This window comes from Grus americana, chromosome 8 (assembly GCF_028858705.1).
Source record: "Grus americana isolate bGruAme1 chromosome 8, bGruAme1.mat, whole genome shotgun sequence".
Lineage (NCBI taxonomy): Eukaryota > Metazoa > Chordata > Aves > Gruiformes > Gruidae > Grus > Grus americana.
Genome location: NC_072859.1, coordinates 5434454 through 5455293, shown reverse-complemented (window position 1 = coordinate 5455293; position 20840 = coordinate 5434454). Strand labels below are relative to the sequence as shown.

The 20840-nt window shown below is 53.1% G+C and overlaps 1 protein-coding gene across 1 annotated transcript in view; it reads right to left on the bottom strand.

The window, feature by feature from the left end:
• Nucleotides 1–348: 348 nt before the first annotated feature.
• PAPPA2 (pappalysin 2) overlaps nucleotides 349–20840 on the bottom strand; it is a 90590-nt gene continuing 70098 nt past the window's right edge. The window contains exons 18-22 of the mRNA XM_054834188.1: nucleotides 20089–20221; nucleotides 18873–18982; nucleotides 16110–16181; nucleotides 2442–2540; nucleotides 349–423 (exon numbers count right to left, since the gene is read on the bottom strand). Coding sequence (XP_054690163.1) covers nucleotides 349–423; nucleotides 2442–2540; nucleotides 16110–16181; nucleotides 18873–18982; nucleotides 20089–20221 — 489 coding nt within the window. The remainder of the gene's footprint in view (nucleotides 424–2441; nucleotides 2541–16109; nucleotides 16182–18872; nucleotides 18983–20088; nucleotides 20222–20840) is intronic.

Here is a 20840-nt window from a genome sequence, read left to right as displayed (position 1 = left end):
AGGACAAATGTCCGTGGCAGCGCCTGGGCTCTCAGCGTGGACCCCAGCCCAGCACGTGGCCGAGGCGGCGCCGGACCCCCAGCTGAGCCCCTCGAGCGTGCACCGGGCCCCCATGTTCCCGGGAGGGAGCCCGCGGGGAAGGGCGCAGCGATGGGGAGGGGGCCGCCACGCACCTGCCCTCCCACCGGCTGCTCGATGGCTTCGACCCGTGTGCAGCCACCGTCCCCCTGCCCGGCTCTTCCTTACGCCTCCTGCCCCCTCGCACCCCGCCGTCCCCCGGCGGCCCCCGTTGCTGCCCCTTCGCTCCTCCGGCGCTTGCCTGACCGAGAGAAGCCCTCGGTGGTGCCGCTACTGGTTCTCCTCGGCCGCCGGGTCGCGGCACGTGCATTCGTCCTGGTCACAGTCAGCAGCAAACGGGATCACCTGGGGGAACGAAGGGAGATGTAAGCCTGGACCGAGACTCGGCTTTGAGATCCCTGGCCCACCAGCACCCCTATGCCCCTGCAAGCCCTCTCCACCCCAGTACAGACAGACAGACAGTTTGGGCTCTGCCCTGATGGTGGTGGTGGTGTGGAGACTGCCAAGCTCCACACTTGCTGAGTAATAGGCTCTGATACACAGTGTACCTGGCTGGGTTTTGTTCTTAGTGTTTTCCTTTCTGTTAACTTGCATTTCGGATTTTGCAACCAAGGGTCAGCTCGAGTCTTGTGTCCCAAATGTCAAACTCTGGAGAGAAGTCTCCCCTGGTGGATGTAAGACATTTGGACTAGGGCTGGCAGTGGTGAGGCACCTCTAGATTTCAATTTTACTCTGACCCCTGTCAGAAAACCTCTTTGTCCATGTCTGAGCCCATGGTCCTGTCCTTCAAGCTACTCCTGGCTCTTCCAGGCTCAGCGAAGCATGAAGGTAGCACAGTCTTGTCTTCTGCACCTCTTGGAGGAACTCAACCAACCTCCCAGCTACAAAGGCTGACCTCTGTACTACCTGATGCAGGAGCCAGGGTAGAGGCATACAGTCCTTGTGCATTATGGATTAAAAAAACCCCAAAAACCAGGCCGGCTGGAGGCTGTGTGAGCAGGAATGGTCTTCAGTGAGCAGGCAGTGGGTCCATCTAGGGTAACCCACAAGCTGTGCTGCTTTGAGACATCCCATGAAGGTAGAGAGACTCACTGCACATTGCTTTCTCTATGTCAACTCTATGTGGCTGAGCAAGCTTATGCCACCTTAGCCGGTGGCAGCAGAGCAAGGCAGGAGGGCACCAGCAGAGCATCTGGCTCTTGGTTGACGGTTGCCCAGTCATGGGCTCTGGGATCTGAGAAAAACATTTCCTCCAGAGGTTTTATACACACCAGGCTCAGAGCCATGGTTTTTTCTTGCTGTGGAAGCACATTTGATTTTTCACATCCTGGGCCAGTGAAAGGCTGGATGGAGCCTGTTTGGGTGTTTGAACCCCATATTCCTGCATCTGCCTTAACGGAGGGGCTCTGGAGGCTTGTGCCGTGGGGGACCTGGGACCTGTGGGGGACGCGAGCTGGGGCTTGGTCTCCTTAAAGCCATGGGACTGAATCCCCTCACCTTCCACTGCAAACCTGTCCTTATTTTGGCCAGAGAACCAGATGTCTCAGACCTCCTGAGAGCCATGCCTTGCTCTGAGATGTCATGATATCGCTGCGAAGGTTTCACTCATCACTTGGGTGTAAAGCCTTTTCTCTCCTATCTCAACTGGATCTTCCCAGGATTTTATTTTTCTTTTTCTCTGTGTGTGTATGTGTGATGAAAGGAAAAATGATTCAAGCTCCACAACAACAAAGATGAGAAGATCCAAATTCACATATTTTTGCAGTGAGAAATTATCTCATGCCCTATGGTTTGTTTTGCTGTTGGATATGCTTAGGAAGGATGGGCTGTGAGCGCTGGATAGCAAGTAAAGTGGGAGGGGAGCTTGTGATGGGATACAAAGAAGGGTCTGTGCAACCCCAATGCCAAATTGCTCCCTCTACACTATTCCTCACTCCTTCCCTCCCCAGGAGAACTGGGAGGGAAACACAGCCCATAGCAGATGCCAACGGGCAGTAACAAAAATCCCCCTGAGATTGTTCATTTATATGACAAGGTGACTTCTGACTCACCACGGCCAGCACTACATCCTATGGAAGTCATTTGGGACTCGTTTCCCAAAATGAGAGGGAATCCCGTGAACCTCAGTGGGAGCTGGGCTGAGCTTTCAGTCCCGCTGGCCCGAGTCCAAACCCCACTGTTAATCAGTGGGATGATGTCTATCTGCTTCAGCTGGCTTTGGTTTAAAATCATGGGTTTGTTCTCCATTCGTGGGAGAATCACATTGCAGGCTCCGTTCCACGGCGCGCAAAGCCAAAGAGCATGGCTAGCAGTCACCACTTAATCCTAAATCCTGGCCAGCGCCACGGGAGATGCTCGCTTACCTTCCTGGAGGACAGTGTGGAGGAGCAGCAGTCACCCCCGTCATACTGGCAGTATGCCCGGTTGTTGATGGTGTCGCACCAGCCGTCTGCTTGGAAGGGCTAGGCAGAGAAACGAGTCTTTGCTGAAAAGGTTATTCAAAAGCATAAGGTTGCCCCCAAAAGCAGAGATTCCAGGTCCTCAGCAAGGCCCCTGTGCATCTCTGATAAGGGCCAAGGCCCCGTTCCACCATACACAACCAAAGGGCACCAGAAGACTGGTATCCTGGCTGGTGTGTATGGAGGAGTGGGTGCTCGGAGCGCAGCAGCTGTAGCTCGAGGATCAGGGAATTGTGTCAGTAAGTGAGAAAGCAAATCCACATTGCTAGAGAGGGCCCCAACCTGAATGCCACAAGTCCCCATTCCCATCTCAGCGCTTCTCCACAGTCCACTGTCACCCAACTAGGAGTCAGTTCACCACCTTATCTGCTCGTCCGCCTTCTCGCACCACCCTCGCGTGTCTCCAGTGTAATCCAGCTCTCTGCATGTCCACAGCTGGGCAGGGCTTTGTCAGAATCTGACCCAACTCTTCTCTCCAACACCCCTCCTCCCAAAGACCTGGCCTCTGAAGTTGAGCTTGGTGACCTGGCTTGGGCAGCTAAGTACAGAGAGGCTGTTAAAAAGATCGATAGAGCATCCTGCTAGAGGATCGATCTCAGGAAGGCAGGCGCTTTATCTCCCTTGGACTACAAGAAAGGTTCAGCAAGGTCAGGAGTCTCCCAGAAGTACTTGCACTCAAGCCAAGTCAAGCATTGGCAAGCGCTGGTTGCAAGGACTATGCCTTTTCCAGAATGCTCTTGCTCTGGCTCTGACCCCAAGGAACATGTCCCCAAATTCCTCTAGATTCGCCACTAAAGGCTCTAGTCCTGCCCACAGCACATGGCTCCACCAAACCTTGCCAGGTGGAGCTACACGGCTACTTATTTGGTGGCCAGCTGGGACAAACAGAAGGGATCTTCATTAAGAACTAGCTCCCTGCAGGCAAAATCCAACTCTGGATTGAGCAGAGAGGGCACCAGCCTGTTGCTAACCAGAAGTATTGGCAACGTGGCCCCATCCCAGCTTCAGCCTTGACCATCTTCCTCCTAATTTCTCTTTTTCATGGCCCAAATCTCACCCTCTGTAAGGAAATCGTATGGTTGAGTGGTGGGGGATTTTGCATAGCCAAAATAATGGTGGCTCCTCTTTGCGTGGCACAGCACATTGCCATTGTTGGGTCTGCCTGGACAACTGGGGATTTGCAGAGCCCAACTTGCCTTGGTGTAGCTCAGATAAATGATCCATCACTAAGAAACCTTCTTTACTCTCAGCTCTAACATGGAAAGGGAAAGCTATTGCAGCAGAATAGCTTTCTGCCCAGAAATGTTAAATGGCTCAAGCAGCCATTCAGAAATCCATTTTATTGTTGTTTAGTTACATGAGTCATCTGATCAGAGAAGAGAAACAAGCAACTGGGGCTGAGAAGCAGCCAACTACGGCTGAGAAACAATGCTGCGCGACTGGTGCAACCAAACAACGTGCATGTGAAGCACTTGCAATGAACTGTCAGGAACAATCTGCAGCCGAGGTTTATTTATCACAGACACACATCAGCACTTCCAAGCAACAACCGAATGTGCTAACAGAATGGAGAGGCCATTCATTAACTGAGTGATTAGTAATGAAATGCTTCTCCTGCTCCAGGCTCTGTGATGGTAGCTACTGGCCCAGCAACCATGGCCAACCTCCAAGAGGACTGCTGTCATCAGAAAGGGCTCTTGGTGGAAATCTGGCCACCCCTTTGCTCATGGAAGCAGCTGACCTGTTTCACTGGATCTGGTGGCCCCAAACTACAACTGGGCTTCAGAAAATACCTGGACCCAGCCTTTGATGGATGCTTACCCGTAGCACCCCTAAATCTAATGACAGCCAGCTGAAAAATGTCACCGCATGGCAACAGCTCTTCATCCACTGCGCCAAAGTCAACACGCGGGACTGGCGATAATGCCAATAATTCACATGAAAAAGCCATGCCAAAACCAGGGAACTGATGTGGCTTTCTGTCATTGTGACTCATAAGGAACAGAAACGGGCTCAACGCAGGCTAATGTCACTTTAGGAAGTAGCAGCAGGGATTATGGCAAACCACCGAGTCTGTCTGCTATCACTACCACAGTCCTCGGGCCAAATCCAGGCAGCCACAGAGAGATTGCGTTCCCCTGGAAGATCTTGCAAGAGAAGAAGAAAGAGCGCACCTTCCTACAGCTGGGAAATTGAGGCACAGCCGGGTTAGGTAGCTCACTCAAAACCAAGAAGGGATTTGGCTCCTATCATTGCTGTCGCAAACCACGTCCAGAGGAGACTAAGGTGCAATTTCACCAAGGCAATAGGGTTAAGAGTCTTCTTCCATTGAAAAGCATCAATGGGTCTCAAATGATGGCGATCAAAGAAGGTCTCTGAGCCATGAAGCAGCTTTGAGCACCAGGAGGGCCAGGGCAGGGATGCTGGGGCTGGCTGGTGCAGGGATGCAGGCAGGGGACCGGCCAGAGCCGCTGGCAGGGAAGAGCTCTTCTAGGTGTGATTTGCTTTTGCAGCCTTCCATGCAGTGGAGTTTTTCCTTGAGCTTTGCTCCATATGTCATGACTCACTGACAAAACAACACCCGCCGCTTCGGTAGTTTCCATACAATTATGGGGGGGTTTGCCCATCCCAGCTGCACAGGTCTGAAACGATTTCCAGATCTTGTGTGCAAGGTGGGGGGGAAGGACAGAGGCAGGGACAGGACGGGGAAGGAGAGGCTCTCAGTTTCTTTTTACACCTATTAGGGCTAATTGCCCCCTCCTCTCAACCCGCCGGAGCCCGTACCCCACCCTAAACAAATACAGGCTCCTATGGCAACACTTGTTGGGGAAACTTAACAACTCATGCTCCAAATTACATTGGAAAAACATATGAGGGGAAAATAAAAAATGACTAATTGGACTTGAGGCTCAAGAGAGCCAGGCACAGGGTTCGGTGACCGCCGTCCCTGCTCCTCGCCCAGCGCCTGGAGAACACAGTGAATCCCGTCGCTTTGCCTTGTCGAGGATTTCCAGTTAGTTTTATCTTTTCAAGTAGAAAGGGCAAAATAAGGTGCTGGTGGGTCACCCTTGAGGGCGCAGGCGCCCTCGTACTTGCATCGGTCTCATTTTGGTCTTACATGAGTCATGGCAAGGGAGGATGCGGGCAATGCCGGTGATGCGAGACGGGAAAACCATGTGGGCTCCGTTCAGCCTCTGCTTGAGCTGTGTGGCTCTACAGAAAGCCATGCCGGCAGTGGGAGAAGGGAGGTTTGCTCACGTTGGCAACTCGCAGAAACACCTGACGATGTTTTAAGACGCTGGCAGGAAAAAAAGAAAACACCAATGCCTAACCGTGCCGTGCGAAGGCAAGGGATGTGAGCCAGGGAAATGGCCAGCTGGGTTTCGGTCGCCAGAATGAGCATCCTCCAGCACGGGGGAAGAAAAGCGCTGGTTCGAATGGCTCAGATAAACTGGGAAAAAATGAATAAAGGTAATTGCTGCAACCGATCCGTGCCACATTAACTGATAGGGAGCTGCTTGGCTAGGCAGCATGCCACCGTGTGTCAGCGAATCTCCCCGCTCGTGCCATCCATCTTCCTTGTTTATTCAGACAGGAGCTTCAGCGGGACGTGTGTTAGCACGTGGAGGTGCAGCATCTGGCACTGCCGGGCCAGAGCCCTGCGCTGCCGGCATAAAAATAGTAACCACGAATCAAGTGCTTGGCAATTTAAATAGGCTAAAAAACCACACGCTCTCAAAGACGGGAATAGGCACCAATGAAAAGAGGAAAAAAAAAAAACTTTTTTAAAAAAAAAAGAGGGAAAAATATTGCAGGCAAAGGAGGGATGTGAGATAGGGCTAGTAGATCCCGCTACATGTCGGGCAGAAGCATCTCAGAGGGTTTGGCGGTGCCGTTTCTCTTGAGGCTGCCGGGAGATGCTGTGCAGGGAGCAGCGTCTGCACATGGCATTTTTCCACCATCCCTGCAGAGTCCCCGGGGCCGAGCTGGCTGGCTCTCTTCCCGGAGCTGGCGTCCTGCCGGGCTGGGAGCCCCCGGTGCCATCGGGGAAGCGGGCAGGGTCCAGGCACTTTCCTTCAAATCCACCTCATACGTAGGTTGATTCACTGTGAAAGAGCGTGAAAGGGTGCGACAGAGTGAGGGAAAGACAGAGCACGAAGAATAAATCACAGATGCCATCAGTATCATACATATTTTGGTGCTGTGTCACAGGCATTTGATGAACATTATTTCCCAGGAATGCAGGTTTTGCTTTGGTCGAGCAGACCTGAAAGCCCAGTACCTTGCTTTTGGCAACGACCCGTTCCAGATGCTTCGGAGGAAGGTGGAAAAAAAAAAAAAAAAAAAAGAAAAAAAAATTCAGCATGCACCTGGCCAATTGTGTAACCAAAGAGCTGAAAGACTCTCCTGCACTGCCGCCGGGATGGATGGAAAGTGCTTGCGATTTCGATCTGCTCCTAGCTAGAAAAAGCCTGGATCCCCATTTCAGGGGATCGAGTCCAGCCTTAATAATCAAAATGTTTTCCCCTCAGCCTTCGGGAGGCTGCGCAGGTCCTGGGCTTTGCAACTGTGCTGATCCCACCCAGGGAGGGTGCGTAGTTTGCTTTCATGCTGCTTCTAAGTCAGCACGGATTTTGCTATCCTTTCGTCCTTCCCTTTGGGCATCGGTATTTCGGGCATTAACCTTGGACCCTTTGCATGCCGTGCAATCCTGCAGCTGAGGAGGTGCAGGTGTCTTCTCGGTTGCCACTTTCAGAGCAGCCCCAGAGGAACAGGGGAACCATCATTTCGGCAGAGGAGACAGGCAGGGACCAGCCCTGGAGAAGCTGCCGCTGCCATCAGACCCACGCCTTGCGCATCAGCTTCACCGCCGTTAATTCTGCTCTTGCGATGGATGAGTCATTAGAGGTGGAAAGATCAGTTGGAGGAGACAGGAGAGAGATGGTGTGGCAGGAGAGACAGGGACAGGGCTGGGTGATAAACCTCTGCTGGGGAAATGTCTCCCCTCACCGTGCGCGTGGTCTTCCAGGAGCCTTGCAAGGTCTTCAACAGCAAGTCCCCAAAGGCATCAGCGCGTGCTCAGCACCAGAAATGAGAAAGTAGCAGTAGCCAGGGCCAGGTCTCACCTAGCACAGCTGGAAACCCCAGCCCACTTGGTGGCAGAGGGACGTCAGCCTAAACCGTGGGACACATACCTGGGGCTGCCCCAGGGCTGGAGACCGCTGTGGCTTCAGGGGTCTAAGACGTGCAAGAGAAGCCACGTCCCAGGTGCACGAGGCGGGGGGGAGCAGGCAGGGGTGCGTGGGGAAAGGAACGCGTGAAGAGGCTGCAGCAGTCCTCAGATAGGCAGAGGGCAGCTTCTCCCTGCCGGATGCCTCTCCTTCCTTCCCACCTCAGCCACTAGCCAAGATATTTCAGAAAGCTCTGGGAGGTCCCTGGGAGGACTTGAAGAGTACCCAAAGCCTTGTTAAAAGTCTGGTTCACTTAAAGCCCCTACACATCCACCACCCTGTGGTCTTAGCTTGCGTCCCTGGAAATTCCCCCTCCCATCCCTTCAACGTCGCTCCAAAACACCGTTTCCCTACAGAAAACCGGGGCTAGTGTCAGTCCCTTCAGCTGCAGACGTGGCAGGAGCTAGTTAAAGCGATGCTATAGCAGTGTCCCCAGCACACATCCCCTTCCTTGCACACACACACACACACACACGCTCACGCTGGTGAGGCAGGGAGCCCGGCCATTCTTGGCTCCCCCTGCTTGCCCAGGGAAGTTGACTGGGAATGCAGACTGTGGGAGGAAACGACAATGTTCATTGTTTGGATTAAATATTTTTCTTGGCCCTCTCCCTGTTGCAGTGTGTCTTTTATTTTATTTTTTTTTTTCCTCCCCCCCTTGACACCCCAAGCACATTCACTTTCCCTCTCTCCTTCCTGAGGCTCCCTGGCACGCAAGGAGGAAATCATCTCTGAAAAACACAAGAGGGACAGAGAGGGAACAGGGCTGGCTTCTGCTCAAAAAGCTTTTTGGGAAGCCTCGCTGCCCTGAGCCACTCCGAGCAGCGAGCGAGCGCTACCTGGCCCATCGCAGCGAGGGAGGCAGGGCGAGCACCGCTCAGAGGAAGAGAGCTCTAGAAATTTGGCAAGAGGCACCCGGGATCAAGGGGCCTGATGATAAAGAGAAACAAACTCCTACAAACGCAGCGCTTCGTCCACTTTTTTAATGTCTCCCAGTTTGCGTCCCCTGAGGTGTTCCTGTGCTCCTTTTGAACCACGGCAGCGGTCCCCTGGGGCCACACGCCTGCAGGATGGCTTGCTAGGAGACCTTGTGGACCTGCCCCATCACCTCAGACATGGCCAGAAAGCAACATGGAGAAATGCTGGTTGCTTCCGAGCTTGCTGGTGTCCCTGAGCCACTCCCTCGCCAACTCGGCATGAGGAATGCTTTCATCACATCTCAGGTCTTCAGGAACATCTGCTCCAGCTCCAACATCCTTCTCCCCAGGCCTCACTAAGAAAACAGAGCCTTGTTGCTTGAGAAAGTGCTCCACGTGCTCTGAGGAATGTTTCAAGGAAGGGGTGGCAGGCTGGAAGGCGGCATCCTGCTGCCTGGTTTCACCCTATGTGCCATCACTTGTACTGCCATGCCCAAGGCAAGCACCAGCCCAGCTCCCAGCAGCCTTGGTACGCAGCTCTAGGTGTTCTTCAGGACAAAGGGGGTTCTTTGGACGTTGGGTTTCCTGCAAACATCTGGGCTCTGTTTGAATCAAGTCTGGATTGAGTTTGGACAGGATGAGCGCCTGAAGGGGGATGAGGTTAGATGGCTGCTTGGTCTCCAGCCTGGATACTGCTGTAGATGGCCATACTGGGAGAGCAAGTCCTTGCCTTCATGGTGTCTGAAAGTGCTTCTGTGTCCCAGGCCAGGACTTGCTTTGGACAGGCTGCTGCTGAAGTATGTGGCACTTCGGGCTACTGAATGAGGATGTGTTTCTTCTCCCCTGCCCAGCTCTGTGCCTTTCTCCTCAGGGACCCCGCGTCTCAGCGGACAGCAATCCAGAAAGGGCTTTGCACAGTCCATGGGGGCAAGAGTGAAGAAAGGGATGGAAAGCTGATGGAGATGAACACCACATCAGAGCAGGTCTTTGCTTCCATAAAAACATTTCTGTTCGTGATCTATTCATGGCAGGATCCTTAGCCTTGTCCTTTTTGCACCCTGATCTCAGTGCTAACAGGAAAAGAAAAGCAGAAGCAGGAAAGAACAAGCAAAAGGGAGCACGGGAAGATGCCAGGTGTCAATAGCGTTCCTGGCAGGCATGGTGGCTCCCAGAGATGGGTCTCCAGCTCTCCCCATTCCCAGGGCTGCTGCTGCACACACATGAGAAGCCAGGACCTCCCATGCCACAGGCACCAGCCTGTGATCCTGCCCTCAGCAGCTCGCCTGCTGCCATGGATTAGATCTGCCAGGCCGTTTGTGCAAAATATGTTGCGGGATAGAATGGGTTATGGAAAACAAGCCCTGAAAACCACAAGGGCCTCCTGACCCACTTGTATCTGGTTTCTGCCAAGTTCTTGTTACAGATCTTAAACAGAAAGAAAAACAATGTACAAGGGATGAAGGAGCTGAAGGGGAATGAATATTCGTGTTGGAAGAGCAGTTGGCCGGGCTATGCTTGGGGATGTTTGTTTATTATCAGGAGTGACTCATTGATTTTTATTTCAGCGGGTGCCTTCAGTGGCTTTCCACTCGCTCTGTCTGTCTCACCAGCTACATGACTGTGACCGCAGGGAGAGGGGAAAGCAGGACATGGACAGGGATGGAGGGATGGCACCTGAGCTGGAGAGGGCAGAGAAGTAGCCATAGGTCGGGCAAAATGTGGCTTGGGGGAGCTGACGCTGCTTCCATTTCTTTGGGTCTCCACCACTGCTGGCGTGCTTGGATGCTGTGGTCCTACCCGTGCCGAAAGGCCCCCATCTTTCGGGGGTCTGTAAGCCTGTCCCTGCAGGCAGGAAAGCTGCGCCTGGCCCCTGCCCCTGCACCATGCTGGCATCTGTGATCATTTTATTTCCCTCTGCTTTGTCTCTTAAGAAAATGAGGTTTCTATAATCACACTCCGCGTGTGTGTAGAGGACAGAGATCTTCTCACAGTTTAGGAAAAGTATGCCTCAACTGAGATTTTTGGAAGAGGAATAGATTTCTTTGGGTTCATCCCCTGGAAGGCTATATCCCACACTAAGCAGCCTGTGCTGCTCATGCCAAGAGCAGCAGGAAAACGTCTCCAGCAGGTACATAGAAAGCTCCTCATCTTGCCTTCCACGTCCCCAGCATGAAGGGCTTTGCCTTCACCAGTCAGGGCCAGGTCTGATCCAGAAGTGACCACTACCTGCAGCCCACGCTCCTCGTACTCCCCCACCATCTGCACCTGCTGCGTTAAGCATGGTGGAAGATACAGACCTGCCTGGTCCTTTTGGTATCCGTTTGTGGCCCTGATGTCCACTGATTTGTTTAATCCCTTTTTGAATTTAAAGCTGCTACTCACCCCCACAGCCTCACGTGGCAGCCAGTTTCAGAGTCTGAAGCACTCTCCTTTTTGAAACAAACCCCTTGCCAGTCTCAGTGAGTGCTCTCCCGTTCTGCATCCATCTTACGCGGCGCCTCTGTGACTTGGCAAACCCCCAGCCGCTGTCTTCTCTCCAAACTGCAGAGTCCCAGCTGTTTTAGGGTCTCCTTGAAGGGCACCTGTGCCATCCCCTTAATCATTTTGATTGCTTTTTCCGACTCTGCTGCGTCCTCTTGAGATGTGGAGGGCAATGTGTCTGTCCTAAATTTGAATGCACCAGAATCTAGGGCAATTCATCGAGTCCTGTTCATCAGTCGGCTGGATCACAAGGGCTTTAGACTCAGGCTTTGGTGGGATTCCTGCAGGAATAGCAGTCACACGCTCTGCCTCTTGCCTGCTTGCAAGAGCAGCAGTCACATCCAGTAGGATCCCCTCTGCGTTTTCAAAGCCAGGTGGCAGATGGAGGAAGAGCACAGGCTGGATAAAGGTGTCATGAAATGCTCCCACAGGCACAAGAGATGAGAAAGTGATGACGCGAGCATCACGAGAGGTTGACTAAGTTCTGGCCATGCTGTGATACCTAGCTGCCCTAAAGAGTCTCCTTGGAGAAGCTGGGGGGCCTGTAGTCCTCATTGCCGTAAGCCCCAGGACAGTGTCTCTTTCTCAGAGCAGAGCATCCCACCAGCATCATGTTTCTGCCTGGTTTCCTGTGCTGAGCTTTGCCATGGTACAAACTCAGAGCTCCTGTGTCTGGGAGGAGGGACAATCAAGGGGTGCCAGCCCCATTGATGCTGAGGAGCAGAGGCAGCTGCCTGCCGCATTTTGCCCGGGGACCGAGTCTCCCGTCACATTAAAGCACAGCAGAACCCTGATTTTAGGTGAGATTTCCCCCTCTCCCTATTGCATATGCCTTCAGAGGGGTTAATTCTGGCTGACGAATGCTGGACACAAGCCACAGACGTGCAGAGCGAGGGTTTTGTGCATGCTGGTGGGAAGAGCCAAGGATCCATTGGGGTCCTTGACTACCTGTTGGATCGAGAGACTTGAGAACAACTAGCAACCACAAACACACTTCAATCCCTATCTCATCATTTCCATTCTAATACTTCAGGAAAACCACAAAACAGGGAACAGATTAGCGTTTTATGACCACGATAACATGACCAGCAGCACGTGCAAGGGCAGCGAGACCTTGTCCTCATGTGTGGAAGCTCATGACAGCTTTCTGGTACGGCCCCTCTTTACCCAGGAAGCGAGGTGGAGACCTCAAGCCAAAGTCTCCGCACGTTCCCCCAGCACACAGGCAGGGCTGCTCGGAGCAAAGCACGGCAAAGCCAACCTCAACCAGAGAAGGCACCGGGTCACATCAGGAGGGAATTGCTACCCCACCAGGCAGACCACAGCTGTCACGGTGGTCTGTCCAAAGCACGGCTGCCTTAAATCTCTTGCACTTAACCCTTTGCTACCTGCACACAATGGTGAAAGGGAGCTGGAGGTGAAGGTGAGGCCAGCATGTTGCAGAACATATTTGCTGCCCAGAAGACCCTCCCACGTTCACTCAAATCGCTGCAAGAGCAGCCTGTCTTCCTCTGAGGGTTTTGGAGCAGGACAGTGGTGGTTACTCCATCCTGCGAGTAACACTGGGCAAACATGATGATGATAAAATAAGTGAACTTTTTCACCTGAACCCCAGCCACAACATGAACCAGAGGAGCCCCTGTGGTGGGAGACAGAGGGGTGCAGAGCTGGTGAGTTGCACAGACGAGGAGGTGCTCTATAGCAGCCACACTCATGCATGGACCATTTTGGACCATGGCGGAAATAGTTCAAGGGAGCAACCTGGATCACTGTACGTGCCGTCTCCTCCTCTGAAGTCAACAGCCTCACTTGCTCTTGGGCACAGGAGGAAGATAGCTGAGATGTGGTCACCTCAGGATGGCTCAGGAGAACCTGTCCCAGATGCTGCAAATGCTTCCCTCACAGCAGCCGAGCCCACCACCAGGACCACGTCTGCCTCCTCCCAAACCAGAGCGGGTAGGAGAGGTTTCTCTTCTCATCCACTCCCCTTTCTACCCAGCCCCAAGCCCCCTGCTCTCCCCCCGCCCCAGCGCTGCCATCTGTTTTTCTACTGATGGCAGGGGATGAGATGTTCCGCTGGCCCTCGAGAGGCAAAGCGCGCTCACCGCTAACTTGTATTCCTGACGGGCTCCTGGAAGGGTTTGCATCCTCCCTCCCTCGCCCGCTGAACTACGTGCCTCCCTGCTCCGGGGATGGGGAACTTGGCAAGGCGCAGCGAGAGACCGGGAGGCAGATGGACGACTAGATTAATGGAAAGAGAAGGGAGGTGGGGAGAGGAGCGAGAGGGATGAGCAGTCAGGCTGATCCGCTGCCAGCGTACGATAAAGATGAGCGAGAATGCCTCTAACGCCATTGTGTGGTGACCTGAACTTTCCAATGTGAGGCAGGGCTCCAGCTGGGGAGGTTGAGGCTTGGCTACTGCTGCTATGCCCCATCCTGAAGTTACTCCACCGGGGAGAGATGGTACGAGCAGCCGGGTGGCCTGGATTTCTCTTACGTAGGGTTGTTCCCCTCACTGAGGCATCCAGATGAGAAAGCTTCCTCAACCAAGACACACTCAGCAGTCAACAGAGAGACAACAGCATCTCCGAGGGGTGACTTGGACCTGAGGTGACATGGGCAGTCCTCTGGAACAGCGTTCTGCTGCCCAGTGGAGCGCAGAGACTGGGCTCCTAAAGGAGGTGCCTCCAGTGAGGGATTACTCTGAAATGAGGAGGAACCTGGGACTAAGACATCCCATGGACATGGCAAGTCAAGCTGAACCACGCCAGACCCAGCAGGGGCTGTGTTCTGCAGGGGCAGAACATTTCTCATGCAGGTAAATGAAGGGGAGAACAAGAAAAGGAGAAATGGTGGTGGAGTGTCACACAGCAAGGACAGGTTAGAGGTTATATTCTGTCTCTACCTGACTCTTGCTGTCTGACATGCCCGCATCCCACAAGAGACTGGGTCCCAAGTGAAATGGCCTCTGACAACTGCAGTGCTTTTTGTCACAAGGATGGAGGCAGGTCAGGTATAGAAATGAGGCTGGAAGCAAGCACAGATGAGGTGGAAACAACATTCAGGGCATTTTCTGTGGTCAAACAAGGGGATTGGTAACACCTCCCTTCTTCCCAGCACTGAGCAGCAGATCCCAGAGCAAAACTTTGAATGAGACCATTTTGGTCTTTATGGCAAGATAAGGACTACTATAAAACACCTGTTAAAAGGGGAGTTATCTAGGAAGACTTGGCTTATCAGTCCACCCTTAATAACCTTCATCATCGTAGAAGAAAACCCAATGAAAAAAAATAATTGCAGACACACACGTGAGAAATGAGGAGGAGGAGAACAGGGAGGAGGCAGCTGTGAGCTGTATCGAAAAGGAGAGCATCAGGGTGAAAGAAACTATCTGAGGATGAATCTTCATTAGTATTAAAGCAAGTGACTGTGACCTTAAAAATAGGCCTGCGCTGATGAAATTGCTAATGAGGAAGAAGGCACTGTTCCACAGAGGAGGATCAGGATATCTGACAAATAGTTAGATGACCTGAAGGACTAGAGAGAGAAACAGGATGACATGCACTTGTATAAAACCGAAGGGCAAGCTCTTGTACTGATGGTAAAACATCTGCTGTTAGCTTGGAGCTCATCAGTTGGAAACAAAGGAGGTAGGGAAAGATCTGGGTGTACTTGCTGACCTCAGGATATCTCTGAGCTGCCAGACTGATGCAATGGCAGAAATAGCAGATATAGTCCTGGGTCCTATCAAGAGAGACATTTCCAGCACAAGGAAGCTTTATGCAGGGCTTTGGTGAGACCTCAGCTGGAAAAATATGTACTGCTTGGTCATCCCTGATGAAAGATTAATTGAAAGCAGAAAAGGCATTAAAAAAGTCTACAAGGGTGATGGAGAGCAGGGTCTCTCCACCTCCTTAGCAGCTAGGCTCTGGTACTCAACCGTCAAACGCCTCTGTAGAACACAGTGCCTCATTACCCTACGCTTGCAGCCCATGCTTTGCAGTAGAGATGCACAACGCAGCCATCGAGTTTAGGAAATAACTGCTGCACCTTCCGTTGACCGTAACATTTCCTTCCTGGGGACGTGCCCCCTGCAACATTGCCCTTTCTCCCACACTTCGGTCGACAAAGAGCTGAGCTAGGCAGAATCGGCGAGCAAAAGCGATCATTTGCATTGAAATGAGCACATAAAAAAAATAATCAGCAAAACCCAAAGCTATTTTTGGTGTGCAAACTTCATTTACATTTTCCTTTTTGGTAAAAATCCCAGCATACAACATTCCAAAATACACTCCCCCCTCCCCTCGCTTTTTCCTTTTATCCTCAATCATAATAACAACTAGTGCTTGACAAAGACTGCCTATTTTTAATTTCCTTTGCGAACTGACTCCAGGCTGCCTATGATTTTCTCCTGCCTGGTCATTATTCAAAGTGAAATGAGCAGCTAACCAATTTCTGCAAGGAATTCTTTGTCTGCAGATTCTTCAGGAGCGGTTTGTTTTGCATGTACGAGGCTGGAAATCCTAGTTGTTTTGATTGGACGCGTGAGTCACACAGGGCTTTTCTGGATCTGCGTTACTCTAGAATTGCGGTTCTGGTTAAGGAAATATTCAGGCTTGGAGTCAGTACGGGCTTTTTGGGGATACCCCTTGCCAGTCAAATCCTTTTGCTAGAACATTCTTCCCGGGCTGGCCAAGAAGCAGCAGGCAAGGAAGGAAATGTGTTATTCTGCAGCTCTCGTTCCCCAGCATCACCCTGGCCATGGGGGACCATACCTAAGGATGCTTGCTCTGGGTCTATCTGCTCAGCCAGCAAGCCCTGACCCAGCTGGGATCAAACATGAAGTCAAAGCCATCCGGCTTTGCCCTGGAGCAAGTTTTCATTGCCAGGAGCTCTCCTGCAAGGAGCAGGCACAGCTCGTGCTGGGGGCAGGGGGGTCTTACCTCGCACGACTGGATGCAGTGAATGACGGAAGGGTCTGGATACCACCGCAGCCTGCCCGTGCACACAATATGCTGAGGAGGGAAGGAGAAAAGAGCTGTCAGGAAAGGTGGCAGAGAGAGGGCAACAGCCACCCACACGCTCTCTGGAGGTGCAGGGTCTCTCACAACACCGTGTTGCTCATGGCGGTGCAGAACAGCAGCAGCACCCCCAGGACCCTCCTGCACCTCTCCCCGGCACGAAACCCTTTGAAGCCCATCAAACCCAAGGCAGCTGCACCTGGTTCACCCGCAAACCAGGGTACATTGCTCAAGGCAGAGGCTAGACAGATGTGTGTGTATGCACGCGTACGTAGATACACAACTGGGAGAGGACAGAAGATGATGGGGACCACCAAAGAAGTGGGTTTGGCTGGCAGTGCCACCTCACGGTGGCTGACTTGGCCGCGAGCAGCTGCTGGGAGGAAGCCACTCGGGCCACGACAGGCTGGAGTCTGCCATCACCTCTCTGCACGATGCTGGATTCACCAGCTTCTCGTTTGTATGGGATGGGGGGCTCAGCCGGTTGTCACTCGGTGCCTGCGTCATCAAGTTCATCGACCCCTTCTCAGGCTCCAAGAACGACGTCCCAGGAGGACTCACCTCCCCGGACCTGGCCTGAAGCAGATACACCAGACTCACGTTCACGCACGGGGCTGAGGTTATCGCTGGTATTTACGAGGCACGAACTCAGCTGTTGCAGCCAACTGGACACAAGAGCGAGATGTGAAGGGCTCGGTGGTTTCACCGTGCTGGAAGGCTCATTCAGCGGGGGTTTGTGGGGAGCACGCATGATTATACGGGGGGAAGAAAAGCCCCGCCGCACATGCAATTTCCTCCTTGTAAAGCTCAGGCAGGCTTTGAAATCTGAGGCCCCATAAAATGATGGCTGGCCTGTGAAAGTGTCCTAGGATGCCCTTCACAGCACGGGAGTCGCACAGAGGGGCACGTATGTTTTCTCCTAGCCTCTCATTTGAAACGTGCAGCAGCAGGCAGCCCGGCTCCAGCATCACCGGGTGGTACGGCAGCTGGGGATGGGGTAGCTCTGCCCATGCAGACCATCTGCAGGTCCTTCTGCTGCGTTTTCGGTTGAGGACATGATGGGGCAGGGTGAGGACCTGGCCATCCTCAGCCAGCGCAGCAAAGGCAGACTCGGAGGGAGCTGCCGTCAGATGGGGCAGAGTCCTAGGACGCTGGCTGAGCTATGTGATTCCTGCTCAGCCCAGGGGACGTTTGCATCCTGACCCCACTGGGGTGGTTCGTATGTGGTTGCTGTGCAACTTGAATAGCATTTTAGTATACTCATGTTAGTATCCCGTATTCCAGGCTGGGAAGTAAAGGCAGAGGGACAAACCTGCTCGGCTACGGGACGCGGTGAATCAGAGCTGAAAGCAAAACAGGATTGTGACCTCCCTGAGCAGCCTCTGCGTCTCCCTGTGTGGCTTGCCTCCTCTCCACCACCTTGGGAGCACAGGGAACCACAAGCTGTTGGAGGCTTGGAGGGGCAAAGCAGGGATCAGTGGCAGGAGCCGGGGCAGAGGGGAAAACAAGATGGTCCAGGGAGAGAGGTCCTGGCAAGGGGGAGCGCCGCTTCTTAAAATAACGCCTAACCTCCCTCCTCCTCCTCTCTGCAAAATGCCTCCCTCGCACGAGAGCCCACAGCAGCGGGGAAAGGGAAGCCGAACGCCACCGCCTCGACGGGCCAAGCCATCCGATCCCTCAAAGGCAAGGACTCCTTCCAAGGCTCGTGCTTAACCGTCCCACATGCCCCGGGCGTCCTCACCCCCCGGCAGCGATCCGTCATGGGTCTGATTCAAGGCGACGTACGGTAGTATCCACAGGCACGATGCTGGGCCTCCTGCGGGTTCCCAGGAGGAGGAGAAAGCGTTTGGATGGGAGCGCTGGCTCCTGGGAAGATTGTTTGCTTTTCTTTGTTCCACCTCCTTCCTTATGCATCTCGTTTTTATTTTAAGAAATATTACCCCGGCAGAGCTGCTTTTTGGGAAAGTCGTGCCGTTAGGATCCAAACTATTTGAGCTATTCGAGCTGTTTTGCCTACAAAATGAGTAAGAGATGGGGAGGGAAAGGCTCCTCCGTTCCAGAAGCAGAGGCAACTGGCCGGCCGGCGGGTCCTGGCAGCCAGAGACACCTTTCAGCTGACAGTGCCCTGCCTCCTCCCTGGCAGGGAGATGCCTGCCTGGGGTTGCACCTCTGCTGCCAGGAAATCTGGGACCCAGGCTCAGCTTTTGCTCTCCCAGCGCCCTGGCTGACAATAACAGCAGCTTAGCAGGTTTAGGCATGCGGCACGTCCTGAAAAGTCAGTGGGATTCCTGCGTTTAACTTCATTCACTGCGGTATCCTGCAAGTCCTTGAAAGCTGGCTTGGGAGCCGATAACTTATGCTGAACTTTGGTACGGGAGGGCAGGAGGCTCTGCAGTAGCGTCCGCGGGGAGGGAAGAGAAGGACGAAGTGGTGGGAGGGAGGAGGACCGCGGCACTGGAACCTGGTTATGGGGAACAGCAGGTACCCCCAGAGCATGCAGCCGGGGCAGCTCCTTGGAGCTCCGGCCAGCCCCAAGCTCACTTACACTGCTTGTCCTTCCAAGTCTTATCCTTCTTCGCTCAAGGCAAATAGAATTTGGTTAAAAACGACCAGATAGAAAGGAGGAGGGCTCCCCTCTATGCTGCCAGCAAACCCCCTGCTAGAGGAATCCACCTCCCCGTTTACCTGGACTCTGGTGGGCTGCAGACGGTGATCCATTGTCTCAGCAGTTACGTTTTCGGGCAGTATGACAGGGTCACTGGGAGGTATGATACAGGAAGGTACGCACACAGCACCTGCGGGAGGAGAGAGCGCCTTGAGGACTTCATCTAGAACCAGGCAATGATGTTTTACCCAAACATGTAGGTTCCTCACTGAGGGCGAGGCGGACATAGAGGAGACCCTTTCCCTCCCAACCAGGGGTGACCGTTCTTTCCCCACATGCTAAATTATGCAAGACCCTGCAGTAATTGTGGCCAATTCCCTTCTCCCAGATGAAAGGAAAATTGAACATGCCCCAAGAGATGGATTCAAGCCCCAATGGCAGGACATAGAATCCAACATGAAAATAAACCTGGCCTGGATGCTGTGGGATGTTTGTTGACAAGTTAGGAAGTATCTTTCATAGTTTTTCCACCACACTGAATTTCCACTGCCTTCCTATGACTGAGGAAGAAAAAAAAAAAAAAAGGTGCAAAAACCACCTCGGAAAACCAGGTGGACCCCAGCCTCACATCAGGTCTGCCCAAAGCTTAACCTTAGGAGGCCCTGCCTTTAGACTCGCCTCAGCCTGTTTGGATCAGACCCAGATGACTGGTGTGTTTTCTTCAGAGTGATGTGGGCTTTGCTCAAGCGTCCTGTCCAGCAGGATGCCAGATGAGATGCAATAACTGTGACTGAGCATCGCCGCTTTTCTTGAAAGAGCAAAGCGACCAAGTTCTGGAGAAAGAAATGGATGATTTGGTCCCTCATCTGGTGAAAGTGCCCTGTGACACACGACTGTCACTGTGGCTTTTACCTAGGACCTGCCACATTAACCCTGCAAATGTCAGCAGTAGTAACAAGCTGAGAGACCTCAGGGGGGATGAAGGGCTAGAGAACAGGAAAATTACTGCCAAGGGCTGGGTTTGCCCTGGAGATGAGTCCCTGCTCCTTCTGAAAAGAGAGATGCTTACAGTGGAGCCAGCTTTGAGTCTTGTTCATGAGTACAAGCAGGGCATGCACAAGGCTAAAGCCACCCCTGGCTCTGTGTTTAGAAAGAAAATGGAAAACAGGATTTTTTTTTTTTCATAGATTTAGTGGAGATTGGTACAGGAAGAAGAGTCATCATGACCTTCAGCTCTCTGGGAGGGCTGAGTCAACATAAGGTTCAGCTTTCCATTTAGCTTTCATCTGCCCTCACCTATGCCGTGCCCCTGTTCGCACTTGTACTCCACGAAATTCAGCTCCGGGGGTGGTGGGCATGTGCCCCGTAAGCTCTCGCACAGTTTGAACTCCTCTGTCCATAATCCCTCCTTGGTGCAGACGATGGGAACCTGCAAAGCAGAGGGAGAGCAGCCAGTGTTACTACCAGCAGTGGCAGGGCTCACCCTGCCTGGCCACTGCCCAGCTCCGGGGGCAGCACAACACAAGGACCCCCCTCCTGCCGGCGAAGCCTGGAGGGAAGCTCTCCAGGGCAGCTGGGTTGCAGCCATCTGGTCCAGCCTACGGGTGTTTTGCACTACTGACCTTAAAGCAAATTGTTTTCCAGCTGCTGCTAGACCACGCTTCTTTGGACAAAACCCTTCCTGCAGGTTGGATGTGAAATCTGGGTGGAAGAGCCTGGCAAGCAGCAGTCTCCATCCCCTTGGTTAGCAGCCCTGCTGCAGCAAGGTTGCCCATCATCCCAGGTGAATGCATTCACAGTGGCTCCCAAAACCCACTGGAAACCCTCTACTTTTGCTTTCCAACCCTTTTCACTCAAGACAAGCAGGCTTGCTTGAGATCACTGCTCTTTGGAGGAGTCACCAGGGCGCAGAGGAGCACCCCGAGGCAGTGGTGCACCCCATCCACGGCTGGTATCCAGCAAGAAGAGCTTTGGGTCTGCAGAGCAACTGCTGCTTGGTGGTACCAGGGCATTTGGCACTGGCTGAGCTGCTGCAGGGTCCTTCTGCA